The sequence below is a fragment of the Aedes aegypti genome, chromosome 2 (assembly GCF_002204515.2).
Source record: "Aedes aegypti strain LVP_AGWG chromosome 2, AaegL5.0 Primary Assembly, whole genome shotgun sequence".
NCBI classification, from domain to species: Eukaryota; Metazoa; Arthropoda; class Insecta; order Diptera; family Culicidae; genus Aedes; species Aedes aegypti.
The window spans coordinates 349,278,767-349,302,826 of NC_035108.1; the positions used below are offsets into that span (position 1 = coordinate 349,278,767).

At 35.2% G+C, this 24,060-nt stretch overlaps 1 protein-coding gene across 5 annotated transcripts in view; it reads left to right on the plus strand.

Annotated features, from left to right (window-relative positions):
- LOC5564482 overlaps nt 1-16,333 on the plus strand; it is a 118,859-nt gene extending 102,526 nt beyond the window's left edge. For 4 of the 5 annotated variants that reach the window (XM_021846242.1, XM_021846241.1, XM_021846244.1 and 1 more), the window contains 4 exons: nt 17-1,009; nt 1,068-1,307; nt 14,500-14,589; nt 15,131-16,333. In XM_021846242.1, the coding sequence (XP_021701934.1) occupies nt 17-1,009; nt 1,068-1,307; nt 14,500-14,589; nt 15,131-15,334 (1,527 nt within the window). In that variant the 3' untranslated portion in view covers nt 15,335-16,333. The remainder of the gene's footprint in view (nt 1-16; nt 1,010-1,067; nt 1,308-14,499; nt 14,590-15,130) is intronic. The other variant, XM_021846245.1, reaches the window with a different exon arrangement.
- The last annotated feature ends 7,727 nt before the right edge of the window (nt 16,334-24,060 follow it).

Here is a 24,060-nt window from a genome sequence, read left to right on the forward strand (position 1 = left end):
ATTCTTTCCATTACAGTCTTTGAATCTAATGTGCTCTGGACACAGTGCCAGTTGTAATAACAGCGCCCAGCGTTCACCGCGCAGACCGCACACCCCCTGTGAGTCTGCATCCACTCCTGGGCACGGCCACGTACTGCACAAGAGCAGCCTCAGCCCAAAGACGCCCCCGGTCTCACCGGAATCACCGGCCACCAGCTATTTGGATGACGATTTGGACTCTCTGCACAGCTACAGTTCGGTGGCAAGCGGAATGTCTTGCGACCATCCGTACGTAGCCCGGAACGGCACCACGTTCAGTGGCCGCAAGATGAAATACGTAGTGCACTGCTCGAGCCATGCTGGCCAAACGGGTGAGGATTACCTGACCCCGACCCAGCGGGCTCAGCGCCAGATTAGACGACTGAAGGAACTGCTGTCGCAGGCCCGCATGGACCTGGAGCAGCGTGATAGCGAAATCCTAAGACTTACTAAAGAGGTTGTTGAACTGCGGCTCTTCAAGGCATCGCTCAGTTCCCCGGAGGAACGCTCCAACTCCAGTGATGCCGTAACGGTGCGGGAAAACACCACCAATGACGCAAACACGCCCAGTTCGCAGGGAATATCACCGATTGTGGATCAAACGGACGAGGGAGTCAAAGCAAGTCCGCGGCACCATCTGCACAATCATGGCATTCACCAGGTGCAGTTCATGGACAAAATGTCCACCTCGGAGATGGCGAGCTCGTTTGCCGATTCGGGACACTTCGAGGACATTACCACTTCGTCGATTCACTCCAAAGATTCGTATGTGCACACGCAGGATCGTGCTTGCGGAAGCGACGAAGACATTGATGCCGAAAAGCAGCGACTTGTCGAGATGTACGAGGCTCGCATCGAAGAGTTGGTAAAGCAGCAACAGGCTGACGAACAGCAGATTCGCATGTCCAACAATGATCGCGTTGAGGCTCTGCTGCAGAAGCTGGCCGAATCCAATAGCAGATACTGTGATCTGGTCCCTGACTATGAGCAGGTGAGTTGTATGAATACAAATTTTACAATGAGAGATCTTAACATAACGAATTTTTCAGGCAAAGGAGCGCATCCGGGAGCTTGAGAAGCAACTGGAGGAGCTCCACTCGCAGCTCCAAGAGCAGGAAGGCAAAGCCAACAAGATGTATCTGCACATGTACGCCAAGGGTCAGGAAGCGGAACGGCAGCAGCACGCCGATCGGGTCATCGATATGGCACGCCAGTCTCCGAGTCGCGTCTCAGTGCCGGAACTGATGCAGCAACTCCAGGTCACCCAGGAAGAATTGGAGAACATACGGGTAGGTTCAACTAGTGTGATTCGGGGACCTCTAGGGTGGATTTCAATCCACCAAGCAGAAGGACCATGTCACCGTGTCCGAATCGATTTCAGTTGAGCAAAATTTCGGGAACTGTAGAGCTCATATTGAGGACCTTTCAAAGGTCGTCAATTGCGCCTACGGTTATCTAACAGTTAAGCTCACTGGATTCGATTGAGTGTGTCTCTGTCTCTTTTCCGATACTCTCTGTTTCCATGAAAAAGTGTCCCGCCGTTTTCGCTCGTGCTCATGTAAAGAAAAAATTTGCCAATTAGCTACAGAGCCACCTAGCCACCCTTTTAACCGCTTAAAAGCCCCCATATAGCCCCTATCAGAGAGGTAGTGTTCGAACATGTGGTCTTTGATGCCGCCCGCGCGCTGGACCATCATTCATCACTTAGTCAACGTCAGTGTTAAGCATTAAGATTCTTGTTCATTAAGACGGAGCCAGCTACAGTAATGCACATCACGTTCACGGGTGTTTTTTGCTTTCTAATCTTTCCACTCTATACGCTTTTATGTATTTCCTCTGATCTTCTGATAGGTTTTTATTTCGATCGAAAGAAAATCATTAGTATTAAATACATTAAATACATAAATGTTATGCTTCTGAAATTGATGTTTTGGTGTCCATTGTACGTAGATATGGTGAATGGTGGCGCGCATTTCTCCGCAAGTGCTTTAACTCCTTTGATTTAGCGAACAACGAAAATCAATAAAAGGACTGAAACTATCTTTAATCTCGATATTTGGGCGATTTTTCACAAACATAGCATTATGTTGTAAATACTTAAAGATTTCAAAGACATTTAAAATTTGTATGTTCATATATTATAGCTTTTATTAAACTCCACTTTGATTCTTACGATTATTATTTTTTTTCATTCCATGTCTGAATAAAAATTTCAGTTAATGTTTGTTAACTAATGTAAGGCTAGTGGTTATTCGCTAATTCACATTTTTGGTCTTATTGTGCTTTTATATGACCAATATAGGGCGTGTCAGCTGTATAATAGCACTATACTAGCACGCAGGGCGAATTATAGTGAAAATATTTGATTACTTGGGAACTTTCACTTTCCCATGGTAGCTCCAGAGCTCCGCGAGCTTGAGACAAACCAAATCAGACATTGATTACTAGAATATGAATGAATAATCATTATATTAATCCAAAAGTCAACTAACTGTTCCAATACTAAAACTACAGATAAACAATCAATTTACTATCAAAAAACAACTAAAAAAATTAAACTGATTCCAAAAAATTTAGTCGATTTATGTCGATTGAAGTCGTGGGAAAGAGAGAATTAAGTTCATCAACATTTTCTGCTTCGTATTTATAGATTTTTATATACTAATAGTGGTCACGGAAAACTTCGTCTTACCATCAAGTAGGCTGTTGGACAATGCTATGGAACGTCCCATACAAAATAGCAGTTCCGTTCAATCTCGTTTTTCCGACTTTCCCGGTGAATGTCCTGGGATATAAATATATTCACGTCAGAACCCTTGACGAACCAAACACGGAAAGTCTAATCCAAATCCGTTGACTCGTTCGAAATCCATTTTGTGACATACAAACACCATTCCATTTTTATTTATATATAGATGGGTGTATTGTGGCGCTAATCTTAAATCCACTTCCAACGGTGGCGATAATGCGCAGAGGAGATACCCGCTGTACAAACGCAACGTCAAAAATTAAGTCGGTCTCAAGATTACACTTCGATAAAACTGTAAACATAAGTGATTTTAATTGTGATTGCGATTATATGGTTCAGATAATCGCGTTTCGTAGTTTTTTTTTTTGCAGGGCGCAATATCAGACTCTTCAATAAACTATGGCTCGTAGCTATAGCTGTACTTCAGAAATTCGTCTGTTGTTACCCAACATGAAGTATTACTAAGGCAGCATCCATTTATTACGTAACGCTAAAATTGAAAAATTTAGGAACAACTCCCTCGGTAACGCTTTTTGTACGGAAAATTCAAAATTTGGCATGAGTCGTAATCGTAATTGATTTTCTATAACGAAAAAATATATCTTGATCGTAAATTGTATATTAGAAAGCTTAACTTTCAAGAAGTAATTCTTGGATATATTTTAGAAAAGCTAATGAATAAACTACTGGAAAATTCAGCAAAGGCGGTTTTCTGAAATGAAAATTTAAAAAAATCTTCGAACTGAACATTTAGGAATAAGCGAAAGAAAATAGAATGAAAGTTTCAAGAGTTAATGATTGTAAGACTGATCAAATTCATTTAAAAGTTCATACTGAAGCTCTTGTAAAATTGTAGGGAAACGAATCTTAGTCTTAACGGCATTTAGAATAAATATAAATACGATAAGAACATTACTTCCAGGACATAGGGTTACTATCCGTCCTGATTTAGCAGGACATGTCTTGATTTCGAGATTCTTTTGAGACGACCTGATTTATTTTTTATATTTCCTGCTGTGTTGTCACGCTTGGTGAATTCCTTGGCATGTCAAAAACATTTTGAATTAGGAAAAGCTATCATAATAACTATCGATAATTAGCCTAGCTGTTCAAATTGCATCTATCCCTCAATCAATGTTGAGTTTTGTGGTTTATAAATCGATTTCAGCCACATAAGGACTGTTCATTTTATAAAGTGGACACTTTGTTTATGCTATATCTTTTTTATTTATTGATAAAATCGTAATCGGCTTTCTGTGTATCGTTGACCTATTATTCTTAAATGCTATGAAAATATAAAATCTTTGAAAATGCTTTTGGTTGAAGAGCTAAATAGTTTTTCCAAAAACTCTTAAAAAAAGTTGTCCGTCAAAGTTTGACATTATTTTTCGCAAAACAAAAATCCTTATTTTTATGAACAAATTGTATGTTTGTATCCTTTACTATTCTACTGAAGGTAAAGCTTTAAAAATATCAATTATATTCCACCATACTATGACATTAGGTAACTTTAGTGATTTACCCATTTATGGCCAAATTTGCTGATACACCATCCTTTCACTCCCAGCAAAAGAGAAAAGTAAAAAGCGTGTTCAAAACTAGTTTGGATTACTAAAGAAACTATATTAGTATAAACGAAAGCTAAATCGTGAGATTAAACTACAGTCTTAAGTATAAATTTTACTGTTTATGGTAGTTTTACTAAAAAATCTCATACTTTTAAAATCATGTACGCATATTTATCGATCTACAGCAAATTGTAAACAGTTTTCTCCGAATTTTTCAGTTGGTAATCTCAGAATAACATATTATGAAAATAATATGTGGAAAATAAAATCGATTTTATTGCAGCAGTGTTGCCAATTTTGATGATTGTCAATGTACTTTGATAGGTCTTCTAAGAATAAAACAATTGTGTTTCTGTTGTGCTTTGAATGTGACGTGGGGACTTACTAAGTAACTCTATGAAAGCGTAAGTTATTTTTCATATTAATACTATATTAGGACTTCCGTCAGGACGTACTTTACACAAAAAAATCTACTCATATCAATTCCCATCAAATTTTAAAAAAAATTCTTTTAAAATATACGGGAAAATTGATTTTATTATATCTGTAAAATTGTTGCTCCAAAAATAACTTGATTTTTTCCATCAGGCTTCTGATTAATGATGCTTTCGAAGAACAAGCCTTTTTTGAAAATAGAAAATATAAATTATCGAATTTTCCAGTCAATTTCTTACAATCATTGATTTTGATAACCTCAAAAAATCGACCGATCTAATCGTTGTTCCATATTCGTGTGAAATTTAATTATTTTGGAGAATTTTTATTATCACAACATTGTACAATACTAGTCGAACGATGTGCAAAAAACCGATTGAAATTCCATTGATTAACAAGAAAGATACAGCATGCACAAGGTGTCCACTTTATAAAATGAACAGTCCTTAGAAAGTTTGGAATGCGTTCCATACTGTATCACATTCAGGATCAGTCGGTGTTTGACGACTCTGGTGTTGTTAATAGAATCATTTGGGCTCGTACTAAAATACAAACTATCATCTTTGGTGTATTTTCACTGTATTCTATTGCTATAAGAATAAAAGAGCTCTCTGAAACTCCGAATATTAGTTTCAGCACAGATGATCCTAAGCAAACAATAGTTTGGATTATACTTAAGGTGAAGATAAATCGAAGCCAAATTTCAAATTTTCAAGAGCACAGATCTGGAGAACCAAACATCCGTTTGAGCTGAAAACCTAATCGATTGGTCACCATCTAGTGACCAATTGATTAAGTTTTCAGCTTGAACGAATGTTCGGTTCTGCATATCCGTGCTCTTGAAAATTTGAACTTTGGCTTCGATTCATCTTCACCTTAAGCATTGAACTCCAATGTTCACGTTTGGTATAAATCTAGTTTCATTGAAACTTTTTTTGCTTATTTGAAGAACGAAATATATTAACAGAACTAGATTCTCAGCAGAATAATTTTAGCAATTTTAGTTGAGTTTTTTTTTTCTTGTGCGATTGATTGATTTTTCAGTGGAATTATTATTTATAAAAACCATGCCCGCAACTTAAAAAAATCAAAGCAGGGGAGTACGATAGTGTAGCATCTCGATATTGAAATCGCTATTAAACCACTGCACTTTTGCACTTTAAAACCACATATTCAGCTCACGAAAGAGGCCGATTATTGGCAACGGTCGTTCTTTCCCAATTTTCTCACATTCCGTCATTTTCTCCATATCTCATGTTAGCTCATTGCTCCAGCCATCTCTTATCATTGGTAGTGTGTTCTTACACAAGCAACGTGAAGGGTCATTCAACATAAATAGTAAAATCAAAAATCAACTATTTGTAACCAAACGGTTACAAATCTCAACTGAAAATTCTTTGTGAAACTTCTAAAAAAAAATCATTTCAGATTCTTTGTGAAACTATGTTTCAAAGAATCTAGGCGGCATTTCCCTGCAGATTCTATGAAATATACTTATGACGTTTTTTCTTTTTTTTTTTACATTCTTAGAAAACTATTAGCAAGATCTTAGTAAATCTCTAAGCAGATTTCTTTAAACATCATCGGTGAATTGCTGACGAAATTATTGCAGGATTTCCTAAACTAAATAGATAAACTGATATTTAGAGACCCTCGGTACATTCTTAAAAGTTTTCTGCTGTTAGCTTCCTGAAAATATATTGATTATTGGATAAAGTCAAAACACACTAGTGTCTTCGAAGAAGTGATAGATTATTGTCTTTTCAAAATGCTAGTTATATTTAAGAGTTTATACTTATGCTCATACCCGCTAATTAGAAGTTTCTTGAGATCGTACATTACAAGTCCTAACATGAAAAATTGAAAAAAATCTTTGTAATCGCTGCTTTTTGGAGTATGAGACTTGTTCAGAATTTGAGACAAAATGAAATTTGCATAGGAAAATTGTGAAAATTTCAAAATGTAAGACATTTTTGACATATTTTGAATCTCCAGGAAATGGTCACCCTACAGGACAGAATGATCATCTTGAGACATTATTAAACAAACTCCGAAAAAAAAACTCGTTGTAAAATTAGAATAACCCCTCTAACGGCAGCTTTATTTTTTAACGCAAGAAAGAAATTCAAATTGCAATTACTTTTTTGTTTCTCAGTATTTTGGCACAATTTTTTCACAAGTTCTCAAAAAACTCTTCTAATTTAAGAATCCGTGTTGATATTCATGATTGGTGATCTGGTTTTAAAGATATTCCAATGTTCCTTGGGAGACCGACATTCTCCGTATAAAATGTCTGAGGCGGCCATTTTGCTTTACGTCAATTTATAGAAAAAATAAAATGTGGGCTATACAATGCCATGTAATGAGGAGCTACTCTGAAAGAATCTTTCAAATTGGTTAAGTATTCTTGAAGATATCTGAAAATTACGATATTAGGTTTTTTGAAGTTTTCAAGATCTTTATTTGGCCAGCGTGGTACCATCAACATAAATGTTCATTATTCAAAGACAACTCTACCAAATTGCTTCATTTTTTCACAACATCCTCTCATTAATGTATTATTTGGAAGAGAGAATATCCGAATACGATAAAAAATCTGTAGCCGGAGATATATACGTGGGTTATGGTTACGCGTCGGTCCCCCAAGGAATTTCGGAATATCTCTGGATCCAGATGACCAATTATCAACGTTGAAACAGATTCTTAAACTAGAAGAGTTTTTTGAGAAATTGTGAAAAAATGGTTTCAAAATACTGAGAAACAAAAAAGTTATTGCAATTTGAATTTCTATCTTGCGTTAAAAAATGAAGCTGCCGGTAGAGGGGTTAAGGTAGAGAAAACTCTAGATTGTGTGATACACAATGTCTGACATACATCTTCTTGAGAGCCTCCTTTAAATTTTTTTAAAACTTCCTGAAATTTACGGGTTTTTTCTGAAAACATATTATGAACTTTGTTTAGAAGTCAATTGATAATCACTTCAAATTCTTTGATAACTCTTGGGAAACGCTGAAGTCCATAGACTTCTGAGATCTGATGTTCACTTTAGTTTAGTGTTTAGTCCATCCGATGCTTAGTGTTTTAGTTAATTCAAATGTCTTCTGAATGCAATTGATTTCTTTGATCTTTTACTGGTAGGGGAATTGGTGGATAAATGAACGCCTAGCTAAATAAAAAGGGAAAAAAACAAATGTTTGTGATTTTTTATCTAGCACGGATGTTTCAAGACATAAAGTGTAGTGTATTTGTTGAAACGAAGGTCAATTGAACTGAAAACACCAACAACAAAAAAAAAACAAAAAAAAAATAGAATATCACGTTTGATAATTTGACTCGATATACAGTCGCCTCTCCACATCTCGATATCGAAGGGACCATCGAGATAGGGAGAGATCGAAACAAAGAACACATTTTTGATGAATACTAGATTGAAAAACACTCCGTTGCCAAGAAAGTAATACACAAACAAACGTCATTTCGCGCTCCTAATTTGTTTTGAATCCCAAAACTTTGGTCTAGTAACCTTCGAAATTGCTCATATCGACATACGGAGAGAAAATTGAGAACGAAAAATCAACAGAAACACATCGAGATATGGAGATATCCAGATAAGAAGGATATCGAGATATGGAGAGTGAAAATGTATGCAGACTGAAGGGACTTATGAAATCATCGACATAGGGAGAGATATCGAGATGTAGAACATCGAGAAGTGGAGAGTCGACTGTATTTTGAACTCGCATGAATGAAGGGAAACCTTGAAATGAGGTACCCGTATAAATGCAATGATTCAGATACCGTCAAAATGACTATGATATTGTTGAAGGATGCTGATAAAATATAGTTTTAACACAGATTCAGATCACAATTTCAGATCAATTTATGCCCAGAAGTCTGTGATGGTCAAATGAACACCTAGATCCTTAAAAAGCAATGTGAATAATAACCAAATATAGTCATATATTACCAATGATCCAATTCTATTAGAAAGCAAAGGTAGAACCATGAACAGAATTATTCAATTTATTATTAATCGATTTTATTTGAAAATTTAGCGCCATTCGTGCTACAACTTTTAAGAGTTCAACTAGATTATTTTGGACCGCTAAAAATCATTTAGAGAGATAACTCTCGGTAACGCAGGAATGTTTGTTTTGGGCGTGTTACTTGTTACGTGTTCATTTTACCGGGTCTACCCCGTTTGACATAATGCCATTTGTCATAATGCCGTTTGGCATACAGTCGTTTGGCTTAAATTTGTTTGGCATAATAGTCGTTTAGCATAATAGTAGTTTGGCATAACAGTTGTTTGGCATAAAAGTCGTTTGGCATAATTTGCACATGAAGATACTGCAGTGGTACAGTAATCCAGCTTTTTACGCTAGCTATAAAACTGATGAGGGTGATTCGACTTTGACATGTTTTGCCCACAGATTTTATAGTATGATTCAAGCAAGCTGTTCTTTGAAATTGTTTATTGGAGTGTCAAAACTTTTCACTATTTGTTTTGCAGCTGGGCATCATCAAGTTCGGAAATCAATTCTAAAATATGTATCGCTTTCTTTCTATAAACTTATTTCTTTTACACTATTTTAGGCATCTGAAAAACGTGGAACTTCTCGAGCTTGAAGACAGAACAATGACGATACAATAACCATGCCATAGAACCAAAAACTAAACATTCATCAAAACCATATGAATCTACACACCAAATCCATGCAACTGAATTGTTTAAATTCAACAAATCGATGCAAACGATTGGAAAGGCAAAATTCAGCAAAAAAATTCGGAATTCAGCGAAGAAAATTGATTTGAATGGAATAATGACGACCAAAAATATATATTCCACAAAGCGACAAGTCTGTTGAGCTTTTGAAAAGCTCCATATATTGCAAAGCTATGTGGTTTACACATCCATTTCTTACTAGTCTCACAGCTTGTACGCACACTTCCTTCATGTTTAAAGTTAATATATATTTTGTAGGTGGGGGAATAATAAAAATGCGTTGCGGGAAGATGGTGTGGAAAATTTAGAATTGATTCATATTAACCCTCTAATACCCAACCCCGCCTTTAGACGGGGTACACTTTGGAATTTTGTGTATTTTTTCGTAGCTCGCAAATCAAAATGATTTTATTTTTGGCTTATACCTTGACTCATAACACGCATATAAGAAAAGTTTTTTATGGCTTTTGAAACTTTTTTGTATTTTTAGAAGTTGTTTGAAAAATTGCATTCTTATATAACCTACAAAGGCCTGGGCTTCATTCAACGTGTAATATAAAAAATCGTATCTTTTATATTTTTCTACGATTAACCTATCACAAACGAAGAGCCTGGTGGTATTAAAATCATTTCAAACCTGTTTTTCCGTTAGTTACACGGAAAATAAAATACGCTCCGAAAAAAAATTAAAAATTTAATATTTTTAAAAATACCGTAACAATTTAAATTTTTATTATTGCCAAAAATCAACAACTAGAAATGGCTTCAAGAAAAAATGAAAAAATGTAGGGATGTTCAAAAATAAAAATTATAAAAATCAAAAACCAAAATTTAAAAATTTGCGAATAAAAATAAATAAATGCCCAAAACGTGTTTAGAACGATTTTAGATAACGAAAAATAATACTTAAATCGAAAATAAAAATTTGGGTATTAGAGGGTTAAAGGCATTAATTCACCGTATTCGGTTTGAAAAAAACACAAGCTCAAAGCCAAAATTAGATTGTAAGGAATAATAATGGCCACGACTAAAGCAATGTCTTGTTCTGGATTAGAAGGTCCTCCAAAATGATTACATTATAAAGTTCCGTGGTTCTCACAGAAATATCTTCAAGTGGATGATCAAATTTTGGCATTTGAACATGCTCGTTGTCCTTGATTGTTCTTCATTAATCTGGAAGAGAAAACAGTTGAAATAAAATAGAAAACTTAAAAACATTTTTGATTTCCATATCCCAGCAACAATAATGTAAATTTTTGACGTTCCATGTCAATAAAACAAATTTCATATGCCCAAAGCATACTTTGATCTAGCTATAAAAATTATAGTGCATGCAAGAAATGTCAATAAGGGGTGATTCAAAAATTATGGCATGCTAGCGTAAAAAGCTGGATATCCGGGACCATACGATGCGTCATAGAATGTCATGTTCCTTTTGTTTTTTTTTTTTCAAATAACATGGCATAACTTAGACGTTGGGCACATTTTTTTTTGTTGAAAATACGTTATAATATCCCGGACATAATGACCCCCGGAAGTCATGTATGATGCGATTCTAAAAGAGCTTTATTGGATATTGATTTCCTTGAAAAACGAAGATTATAGGTGTGTCCTATCAATAACTGACAACGGAAATGTACTATCACGAGAAATTTTTACACATCTCTTTGCTTAAAGATAGGATGTTGATCAAATTCAACGTTTTTCACAATTATGCCAACCGGCTACCATGCCAACTGACAATTATGCCAAATGGGGTAGACCCCAATTTACCACCATTTACTCACATAGTGCAGGTGAAATGAACATTTCGACCAATTTTTCGTGACGGTAAAAACATATAACAAATTAACTTTATTGACCTAAATTTGTGTCGCTGCTTCAGAGAACATCTGTTTTTTTAAGTAAGGACTGTTCATTTTATAAAGTGGACATCTTGTGCATGCTGTATCTTTTTTATTTATCAATGAAATTTCAATCGGTTTTCTGCACATCGTTCGACTAGTATTGTACAATGTTGTGATAAAAAAAAATCTCCAAAATAATTAAAATTCACACAAATATGGGACAACGATTATAACGGTCGATTTTTGGAGGTTATCAAAAACAATGATTGTTAGAAATAGGCTTAAAAATTCGATAATTTATATTTTTTATTTTCAAAAAAGGCTTGTTCTTCAAAAGCATCATCAATCAGTAGCCTGATGGAAAAAATCAAGTAATTTTTGGAGCAACAATTTTACAGATATAATAAAATCATTTTTCCCCTATATATTTTAGAGAAAAATATTTTAAATTTCAAGAGAATTGATATGAGTAGAATTTTTTGGCTACAAGTATGTCCTGACGGAAGTGCTAATGCAGTGTTAATATGAAAAATAACTTACGCCTTCATAGAGTTAGTTATTTAGTCCCCACGCCACATTTAAGGCACAATATAAACACAATTGCTTTATTCTCAGAAGACCTTTCAAAGTTTATTGAAAATCATCAAAATTGGCAACACTGCTGTAATAAAATCGGTTTTATTTTCCTCATATTATTTTCATAATATGTCATTCTAAGATTACCAATAGGGTCCTAAAGCCCTGTCCTAATTTTAGTACCAAACGCTTAAGTTTAGGCCAGAAATGCATGTTTACTCAATTTTTAAATGGTTTTCATTGGTTTAATCCCAAAAAACATTATGAACGGTTTTTGAAATTTTGTCACACCCCTTGGCTTAAACTCAAATTTTTGGGTATATTTTGATTTTCGTGTCCCTTCCGAAATGTCAGATAGGAACAACCCCAGTGTTAAAACTAAAAGCCCTGTGGCATTTTTGTAGAGAAAGTGAACGTCAAACATGATCAAAACTGTCAAGATTCATATTTGAAACTATTTTTAAAATTAAAGTTTAAATATGTTATAGTCGTTATTTGAGCTGGAAAAATTGCTAAAGTAGTTGCAAGAACATGCTCTTTCGTATTGTAAAGTAAAAACAAGAATTCATTAAACATTTTAGGACCCAATTGAAATATACGGAGAAAACCGTTTGCAATTTGCTGTATATCGATAAACATGCGTACATGATTTTAAAAGTATGAGACTTTTTAGTAAAACTACCATAAACAGTAAAATTTATACTTAAGACTGTGGTTTAAACTCACGATTTAGCTCTCGTTTATACAAATATATATTCTTTAGCAATCCAAACTAGTTTTGAACACGCTTTTTACTTTTCTCATTTGCTGGGAGTGAAAGGATGGTGTATCAGCAAATTTCACCATAAATGGGTAAATCACTAAAATTACTAATATCAGAGAATGGTGGCATATAATTGATTTTTTCAAAGCTTTACCTTTAGTAGAATAGTGAAGATCACAAACATACTATTTGTTCATAAAAAATAGGATTTTTGTTTTGCGAAAAATAATGTTAAACTTTGACGAACTGCTTTTCTTAGTAGTTTTTGGAAAAACTATTTAGCTCTTCAACCAAAAGCATTTTCTGAGATCTTATATGTTCCTAGTATTGTAGAATAATAGTTCAACGATGCACAGAAAACCGATTACGATTTTATCAATAAATAAAAAAGATATAGCATAAACAAAGTGTCCACTTTATAAAATGAACAGTCCTTAGTGAGATAAAACCATACTAATTCAACGTTGTACCATTACGTTCATTGAGGGTTGCGACGTATTCGTGCCAAGCAGAGGTTTAGGAAAGTCTCCGGAATAGTCGAAAAACGGGGAAAAAACAATACTTCATTTTGTATGGAAGATAGCGTGCCAATTTTCAATAGCCTGATGTTCGCCGGAAACACTAAATAGATCATCGAAAAAAGCTTAAAAATAAATCATTTCAAAACTGCTCATTTCATACTGTTACTGTTTTAGAAGGGCTGGCACTATTTTAAAATTTTATTTTAAGTCCATCATATTTATTATTATTGGTAAGCAGTAATAACACTAGAAAACAGGAAAAGAGGACGATTCTTCTACTTTGCTCTGGATGGGGTTAGAATGGGTTTATTTTCATTATATTTTAGATCGGTGAAAAACAAACTACTTTCGATTATTTTTTCAACATTCAAAATCCATTACCCATGAACTTAGTAAAGAATATTTCAAGTTAAATTAGACAACGAAGACATATGCATTTTGGACAGATTATGTTGCATTTTTACCGGAGAAAGAAAAGTAACTTGACCAACTAAATAAAGCACACCGTGACGTGAAAAAACAACATAGGTAATGGATTTGCTGTTTCAAAAAGGAGGTTTTTCCTTAGGTGGGCGTATTACACCTATTTACCTTATTGAAATATCAGAGTAAATTAGAATCTAAAAAAACCGGGACCGTAACGAGAATCAAACCTGGATACCTGTAGCATTACTTTGCTCAAGACAATAGAATTCTATCGCAAGACATTGGAAATCCCAAATCAAGATGACGTTAGTTCAACTCAAAATCTTCAATCCATGTTCTCCGCTGCGTTCTTGGTCTTATTGTACCAGCCGAATCATAAATAAAAGCCTTTGTTCAAGGATTGTTCTCCGGCATTCTAACAACGTGTTCTGACCAACGCATCATTCTAACTTATGCTACCTTCTGGATTGCTACTCCATCAGAATTTCCTGATCGTCAATGGATACCACAATCAATGTCTGATAACTTTCTAATCAGCTACCGATGAAACTTGATTGTGGTGGCTATTATCACTCGAAATAATCTCTTCTTCTTCTTGAAAATAATCTTATTCCAACAAAACCCACCGTGTACCATAGAAAACTCTGAGACGAGACGAAAACCGGAAGGGAAACTCCATCCTCCTGAATCACCCTTTCCTTGTATCTTCCCAAACCCCACGTCTTCCAAAAAATATTCTAAATTCATATGATTCGGCCATGAAAACCGATCAAAAACCAACATTCACATAATCTAACTCTTGGTATTTTTTTATAATCTAACTCTCTACAATCCTTTCCCACCGATTCCGAAACCACTTCTCCCTTACAGGACACAAGCTATCAGCCAGAGGGCGGAACCTCACAGGTTTTACTGAGCGCAAAAGAAGCAATCTCGCTGTGGCTTTTGGGCGCCCGGAAGGTTTGTAGCAGCAGTTTTAGGCCAAAGACAAAGCTTTCCTCATACGAATATTTTGTTTTTGAAACTATATTCAACCTTATTACAGAGCGACAGTGACCGAACAACCGTTTTTGATTTATGTTTTATTATTCTTTTTCTAGATCCTTACACAATTCAGTAATCTTCTATTCGTTAGAAAATGCATGTCGTTAGCTTTGTTTTTGTGTTTTAACCGACGAATTCGAAAAGGACGCGCGAAATTTCCCCGACTTCGATCTCCCCGCGATAATACGCAGAACTCCTCTCAAGGCATGGCATGGCAATACACCAACAATTTCTGTCTCTTTAGGTTTTCTTGCTGTGATCTACTCTACTTTGAGATGATGTTTGACTCTTTTACTCTAAGACTTACTACTTACGTTCTTGTTCTCTTTTCTATCTTTGCACTCTTTCTCCTGTAGTTTCCTTCTTTCTGCACTTCTATCGCTTTGCAATTAGTTTTTCTCAATTGTTACTACTTCCTGTTAGAAGCACTAAATCTTTACGTTTTTCTTACTTTTAGACCATGTACAAGCGGCTGATAGACGCCCAGCAGGTGAAGAACAAGGTAGACCCGGAGGTAACGCTGCAGTTCCTCAAGAGCGCCATCTATTACTTCCTCACGGACAAGGAGAACTCCCAAGGGCACCTGAACGCGATAGAAAGTATTCTTGGATTTTCGGAAACGGAAAAGTCAAACATCGATAAGGCGCGAGCTTACAAGTGAAATGATACGCAATGATAAAAAATATGAATATGACTAACTGTTATTTAACTAGATAAACAATTATAAATGTTTGCAATTACAACTACTTACAACTTACGAAAACAATGAGAACAGCAAAGCTCTCATCACGAGACTAGAATATTTATGAAAGGAATAATACAGTAAAGGTTAGGCTGCAAGTTCGAAGAGAGAAGCGTATTTTTAGAACAAGAAATGTGATCATTACTGACTTTTGTTGTTCTGTTTCTAGGATCGTATTTTTAAAACTAGTTCCTTTTTAATATTTATTCAGCATTCCACCAAACAAATAAGTGTCTGTTATCTAATTTCGATGGTTTTTAAAAACGCATTTTGCTTTTCTACTTTCCATTTTTTACGTGCTAGGTACTTTTACAAAATTGGATCATGGTTCGATTTTCGGGGTCCTATTCGCTGAAACGCCTATTACGCCTCAACGAAAGTATTATAGTGGTTTAAAAAACTGTTGTTGGATGAGCACGCTTTCATATGGAGATTGTAAGAGTAATACCACAGAAATTAGCAAACATTCCAAAGCAAATAAATCATATATATTTTTCATTAACAGTACACTGTTTACCGAACAGCTCAGTAGGTGACAAACAGATAACGTCCATAAAGAAATGTTAGCTTTCATAATGAATCAACAACCTCACAGGCAGCCGTTTGTCTTAAAGTTTAAATTTAAAAATTTTCTGGACAAAATGTTACATTAGCTAGGCGCGCTACTTCTCAAGGATTCTGTTACATGGTTAAAGCACAGACACATAGACGTAATACAGTAAGAAAATAACCGAACAAAGCTTATCACTTTAAATGTACCATTGAAAAGGTGAACGACAGAAAATGTGCAGGGCGTTACGTCTGTGTGTCCACCATCAAAGCTTAGTTAGTTGCAAATATTGAATTGAAAAAAGGCTTTATTTAATTTTGAATCAACATAGCACTTTCAATAGTGCCTGATTTCAGGAACTCAAAAAACAACACTTAAGACCCAAACGCAATGATAGCGGAACGGCAACGGAATGCGGAACCGGTTCGCCAGCATGAATCACAACATCTCGACTGAGCTGACAACGAATGAAATTGGATCAACACAGAGTCGACAAGCTGATTATAGTTCATGCTGGCGAACCGGTTCCGCATTCCGTTGCCGTTCCGCTATCATTGCGTTTGGGCCTTTAGAACAAAAAAGTAGATTACACAAATTCCACCTACTAAATTAATCACTTTCCAACAAGTTTGACACAACGTTTAAAATAAGCAAACCTATAAGCTAAGCTAATGCATGCGAAGAAGTAAGCAAAGGCGTTGGCAGAACGGATGACGTCGATGAAAATGGGAAGGAAAAATTGAAATAGAGAATGAATCACTTCGGTGTGACAATAGACCAGATTCGAATAGAGAGAGCGCTAACTAGCTACGCAAAAAATAAGCACCAGTGTTGGTTGTTGTTACCGGAAAAGTGCAATGTGGATTTAATTCGATAAACATGTTGCGTATGAATACACAAAAAACACACATACACAAAACCCACATCACACAACTGAACACACCAAACACACGATAGGACAATGAAAGTTGAAAAATTTAATCCGTACTTTAGCGCTTTTCATTTGCATCCGAAATGTCTCCCTTTTTTAATTCGGTATTATTTTTGTAAATATATTTTTTCTCAATCTCCAAGCGTCGCGACTAATATTTCAATAGTGCGCTGTGTTCATAAACATCGTAAGAATGCAGCGCTACACATGTCATTATGACAGTTATGTCGGGAACGAGTCACACGTCGCGTGTCCCACACGCGCGTTCCGATTTGGTGGGCGCGCGACAATAGTATCATTCCAAACATTCCATTCATTTCTTATAACTAGGTGTTCTGTGTTAGAAAACACTATCATCCTAATTTAGTTTAACAAATGAGGCATTTGTTAACATTTTATTAACAACATGTTACATTTCATTTGACGTAGCAGTTCAGAATTTTGACAGGTGATTTGATTTCACCTGCTTATAAGAGAAAAAAACGCTTTCAATTAACTTAAACTAACTTAACCTAGCCCAATAAGCACTAATAATAAGCCCTTAATCAGCATCATAGATGCGTACATGCATTATAATAGCACCACAAATGCTTACACACCTTAAAACAGCACTTCCGCTGCATAGAAACCCTATTACAGCATCATTAATGCTTCTAAGCCTGATGCATATACAGGCATTAAATAAGCACTATACCGGGTTCCCCCGTTGGTTTGACCACATTTAATCTGAACACTTTTTAATTTGTACCCCGCTAATTTGCACGTCGTTCAGATTAAAAATGGTTCAAACGTCATTCTGCTCATGGAACGGAGTAGAAAGAAATGGAACGCGGTGGAACGGAACGCAGAATCAAAACAAAACAGCCAAAAGGGTAACCAGAAGTACGTTTTTCTGTTGTTCGTAGGGTGACTAGAAGTTCAAATTAAAAATGAACCCCGATGGTTTGCATGAGGTACCGTTCAAATTAGCGGGGGTGCACGGTATTGGCTTTATATTGAAATACAGGGCATGTTTAAATGCCATCCAGTGTTTTGACAGATATAACACGTGCTTTGTGTTTGCATATAGTGGGAAGAGGGAGTCAAACATAAATCTTCTCACTACTACAATTGCAGGTTTTATGACGGGGTAAAGTGATGGTTTAAATTGATCACTTTTCTTTCCAATACTATTCATATTATGTGACCGTAGGAGCAAAGGAGCAGGACAACAACTCAACAATATGGGTGTCGCAGGTTCGAGACGCAAAATGAGGAATTTCATCATCATAACTGTCGTATCCTGTAGAGGATGTTAAACATCGTCTACCGGACCGTCGCAACACGTCCGTTGCTCTTAACTATAACCGATTGACTGACTCAATTTTTTTTCCGGTGATCGTTGCGTAGTCAGGCTTTCGATCGGCTCTGTGTTTCTCGCGCACACACTCTCTCGTTCTGTTCTTCACCGAGTGAGAGAGACGGCTTCTTCCAACCCAATGTCTACACAGATTTGAACCTGAGAGAGACTCGCGAAGAGGAAAAATATCAACGTCATATGCAGCCCAGATTCCCCTCTCACGAAACGTCAAATGCAGCCAACAGTTTTTATGGCTGAAAAAGTGAAAAGTATTGTGTTCAAAGTAAACTGTTATTAAAAACCTCAGTCGGTGGAGCAGTTTTTTCCAAAGTTGCTGATAAATCTAAGCAGAAGATTTATTATTTCTAATGTCTGCTACGTTTGCTGGCATGAAATTTCACTCAAATGGCTATTTATGATTCGATGTGATGCAAACTTAATCATTTTTTGCTGAGAGGTTCATGTGAGGATTTGAACAGCATGCGCATAATTGGTATGCGCATGCGCATAATTGGTATGCACAAAGTGGAATAAGAAAAAAACACAGCAATCACAGAAAAAGAAGACCGTCTTCGCGAGTCTCGTCTCAGATTTGAACGACTCTCCCACTGAAGCCTTTATCTTGCGTGATGTTCAACCGAACGCAGCCAAACGCGTAATTATTGAAAAGGTCCTATTTTTCAAATGGTGATTATTGATATCATTGATTTAACATCAAATTTTAAATGTTCATTTGTTATAGCTTTAATACATCAATAAACTGCCAATATATACAGTTATGAATCCATTACCACAATCACTCTCACCTCTACTCTTAAAAAAGACGAATAACGTAAAATTTTCCGTTATTTTCAATTCGAGTTTATTATTTATTTTTTTTTTGCAACAATCTTAACAGTTCACTTCTAAATTATAATATTTTTTGTCTGCTTCTCTGATCCTATATCTTGACATTGATGTATACCACATGCATATCAACTATAGACTTCATAGAACGGTTTTTAATGCAATAATGCTTTTCTTTAACCTAAGTATGCTGTTCACTCACTGAATTTCGCTTTATTTCTTAGCAAACGATCAATAAAGTTTCTTAAGCATGCTCCATTTCCACTTCATATTAGCGTACCGCGATCAAAGATATTTAAGATCCAATCCAAATCCAATCAAAATCCAATCCTAAACTAATCCAAATCCAATATAATCCATCAACACAAATCAAATCCAAATTTAATCAAAATCCAATCCAAATCCATCCCAATCCTATTTAAATTATATAATTATTATTATTTTTTGGAACAAAAACTTCTAAAAAAATTTATTTGAATTCAATCCAAATTGAATCATAATCCAAGTCCAATCCAGTGCAAATCCTGTCCAAATCCGACATAAATTCTAATCTAATTATCTAGGTCCAACCAAATCCAATGAAATTAAATCCAAGTCTAATCCAATCCAAATCCAATACAATCCAAATTAAATGTTAATCCAATCCATATAACACCAAACCCATATTCAAATCAAATATAATTCAAATACAATCCAAATTCAATGCAAATCCAATCCAGAGGTAATCAAAATTCACCCCAAATTGGACATAAATTCAATCCAAATACAATTAAGCTCCAACTAAAATCCAATTCTAATCAAATCCAAATTCAATTCAATCAAATTCTATCCAAAACCAATCCAAATTCCATTATTGTTTTGAAACATCAAAACTCCAATTCAAAATAAATTGAATCCAATTCAAATCTAATCCATATCAAACCTAATCCATATCCAAACAAAATCCAATTTAAGTACAATCCCTATCCAATCAAAGTCTAATTTCAAATCCAATACAAACCCCATCTTAATTCAATCAAACTTTTATCCAACTCCAAGACAAATCAAGTCTAAATTCGTTCCAAATCAAATCCAAATCCAAACCAAATTCAATCCAATTTAAATTCAATCCAATCCAATTCAAATCTAATCCAAATCCAATCCGAATCTAATCCAATTCAAATCCAATCCAAATCTAATTCAACCCAAATCTTATTCAAAGCCAATCTTATCCAAACGAAATCATCCAATACAAACTCCATCTTAATTCAATCAAACTTTTGTCCAACTCCAACACAAATCAAATTCAAATTCAATCCAAATTTAGTTACATTCAATTGGAATCCACTCCATATCCAAACCAACTCCAATTCAATTTCAATCCATTCCATATTGAATCCAATCCTCATCTAATCAAAATCCAATCCATTCCAATTCAAATCTAATTCGAATTCAATCCAAAGGTAATTAAAATCCAATCCAAATCCAGCATAATTTCAATCTAAATATAATTCAGCTCCAACCAAAATCCAATTCAAATAAAATCCAATTCTTATCAAATCAAAATTCAATTCAATCCCAAGCAATAAAAATTCCATTTTTGTTTAGAAACATTAATAACTCTCATCGAAATTTAATTGAATCCAATTCAAATTTAATCCATATCAAACCGAATCCATATTCAAACAAAATCCAATTTAAGTACAATCCGTATCCAATCAAAGTCTAATTTCAAATCCAATTCAATCCAATCGAAATCCAATACAAACCCCATCCTTATTCAATCAAACTACTATACAACTACAATACAAATAAAATCCAAATTCAATCCAATCCAACTCAAATTCAATCGAATCTAATTCTAACCAAAATCTAATTCAAATTCAATTCACTCCAATTCAAATCTAATCGAAATCCAATTTAAATCCAATTCGAAACTAATCCAATTCAAATCCAATCCAAATTTAATCCAATCCAATTCAAATTCAATCCAATCCAATGTAAATCTAATCTAAATCCAATCCGAATCTAATCCAATCCAAATCCAATTAAAATCCAATCCAAATCTAATTCAACCCAAATCTTATTCAAAGCCAATCTAATCCAATCGAAATCATCCAATACAAACTCCATCCTAATTCAATCAAACTCTTATCCAACTCCAACACAAATCAAATTCAAATTTAATCCAAATTCAACCCAAATCCAATTCAATTCAAATTCAATCCAAATTAAATTAAATTCAATTCAAATCCAATCCATATCAAACCTAATCCATATCCAAACCAACTCCAATTCAATTTCAATCCATTCCATATTGAATCCAATCCTTAAGCAATCAAAATCCATTTCAAATTCAATCCAAGTTTAAACCCAGAATCAAATCTAGATTCAATAGACATTAGATTTTGTCAAACTAATTCTATCATTTCATAGCACTTTTCAACACAAGTGTGTACGAAATATTGAAACACTCCGCAGAAGATTTTCTGTTGAATGTTTTAAAGCTCAATATATTCAAATATCAATAGAAAACTTCTGAGAAATTGTTATATTGTTAATCATCATTATATTTTTGTTTGCATGTTGTGTTTATTTTGATTTGTTTTCCTTGATCGATTCTCGTTTTTAGCTCCTTTTCTGGAAAGTAAAATTTCCGAAGAATCGTATTTTTCACTTCTATTCACTCTTATCTCCGATATATTTCCCATATATTTCAGCTCTACATATTCGTTTTGGATAATTTAATAATCTTTATTATTACATATTTTTCTTTTATCTCTCAATTTTTCTATAGCAATTTATTCCAATCTCATCATTTATTAATTTTGTGGGCTTCGTGGCCTTGCGGTTAGAGGCGTCAGTCGTCTAGGCATATTGTGTCACGGGGTGTGGGTTCGATTCCCGCTCCAGCCGGTGAAAACTTTTCGTCAAACGAAAAATTCATCGCTGGGCTTCTGGGTGTTTCGTGTTGTCCGTTGCCTAATGTTAGTGATCGTACAGTCTGTGCAGCCTGTGTGCTGAAGACGGTGTAAATTGTCTTTATTAAGCTCACCAGAAGCTCCGTTTTCCCATTCTTTTTGTTCAGTTATTTCTTTTTTTGGCTTCATATTGTCTGTTTCGCTGATTCTTTTATTTTTGGCCACATCTATTTTTTGGCATCACATCATTTCCGTTTGCATCCATTTTCAGCCACATCTATTCTTTTGGCTTTTTTGTATCATCTCCGTTTTGATCTCTTCTTTTTTTTTAGCCACATTTATTTTTTTAGCTAGATCATGTCCGTTTTCCTTATTATTTTTTCTCTTGCCACATTTATTTTTTTTTGGCTTTTTTTCATGTATGTTTTCCTCTTTCTTTTTTTTTATAGCCACATATATTTTTTTTGCTTTATATTATGTCCGTCTCAATCTTGTTTTTTGAACCACTTCTTTTTTCACTTCATCTATATCCGTTTTTTATAAATCAAATAATTGACACTGGTTCAGCTACCGGCTGCACCATGTCGTATCCTGTAGAGGATGTTAAACATCGTCTACCGGACCGTCGCAACACGTCCGTTGCTCTTAACTATAACCGATTGACTGACTCAATTTTTTTCCGGTGATCGTTGCGTAGTCAGGCTTTCGATCGGCTCTGTGTTTCTCGCGCACACACTCTCTCGTTCTGTTCTTCACCGAGTGAGAGAGACGGCTTCTTTCAACCCAATGTCTACACAGATTTGAACGACTCTCCCACTGAAGCCTTTATCTTGCGTGATGTTCAACCGAACGCAGCCAAACGCGTAATTATTGAAAAGGTCCTATTTTTCAAATGGTGATTATTGATATCATTGATTTAACATCAAATTTTAAATGTTCATTTGTTATAGCTTTAATACATCAATAAACTGCCAATATATACAGTTATGAATCCATTACCACAATAACGAGGATCAAAATGTTTGCAATTGCCACAAAAGGATGAAAACTACCAAAACGAATATGTCTGATGCGGAGAAGTACTATCTGTATCATTTTATTACAGTTTTTGCATACTATTAGAGGTTTCCGTTTTCATTCATTCATTTATTTACCTCGTGTACCAGTTGCTTGGCCGCATACGCGAAAGCTCTCTGGCTGCGTACGCGAAAGCACAAAATATTCGCCCTAAAAACCTGGCGAAAACAACTGACGTTTCTCACGTGGTCTTATATCAGCATTAGTGGTGCAGAGAAGCACGATTTTATCTTGGCACTATAATGGCACGCTATTTCGCCTTTTCTGGCATTATAATAGCATGTGTATATAAAACTGATATGCATCAAATGATTACCCTATATGCGCATAACATTTAATGCGTGTTGGTGCTTTCGCCAACGGATCCAACGAAAAATCGATGGCACGGATACTAACAAGGATCGTAAAGGGATCAATAGTAGAAAAAATAGTACTGCAAAGTATTATTTTAGTAGCACTGAAAAGTACCGTTTTTAATTTTAGCACTGAAAAGTACTGTTTTATTGCTTTAGGTAGTGTTTAAATACATACTTCCAAGAGCAGAGCACGAAGGTACGATGCGCACAATGATGACTTTGCCGCATGCACTTTCAAAGTGATAAAACTCATTCTTGATTGTTTACATTGACTTGAAAAAGTATCACTGTACGCGCCAAAATATATTAAGTATGCTGATACTTTTTCAGTTGTGTCAGGGCAAAACCAACTGATTTTCTTTGATTCGAAAATGTGAGATAAATTAGCAACAATCATCAACGGTGCGTACAAATTTCAAAACGAAATCGCGTAATGCACAGCAAAATTTATTCAGCAACTATTGAAATAATATATGTGTTCGTTAAGAAAAAAAAATCATGATGATTCCGCCTCGCATCACCTTAATCGCCTCCCATCGAGAAACCCCCTCGTCGAAACTTTCCGGCTCCGGATTCTGACAGCATGCTACGTGTGCCTGTCAGATTTTGACAACTCCACTTCGCGTCCGTCTCAGTCGCATAAAAC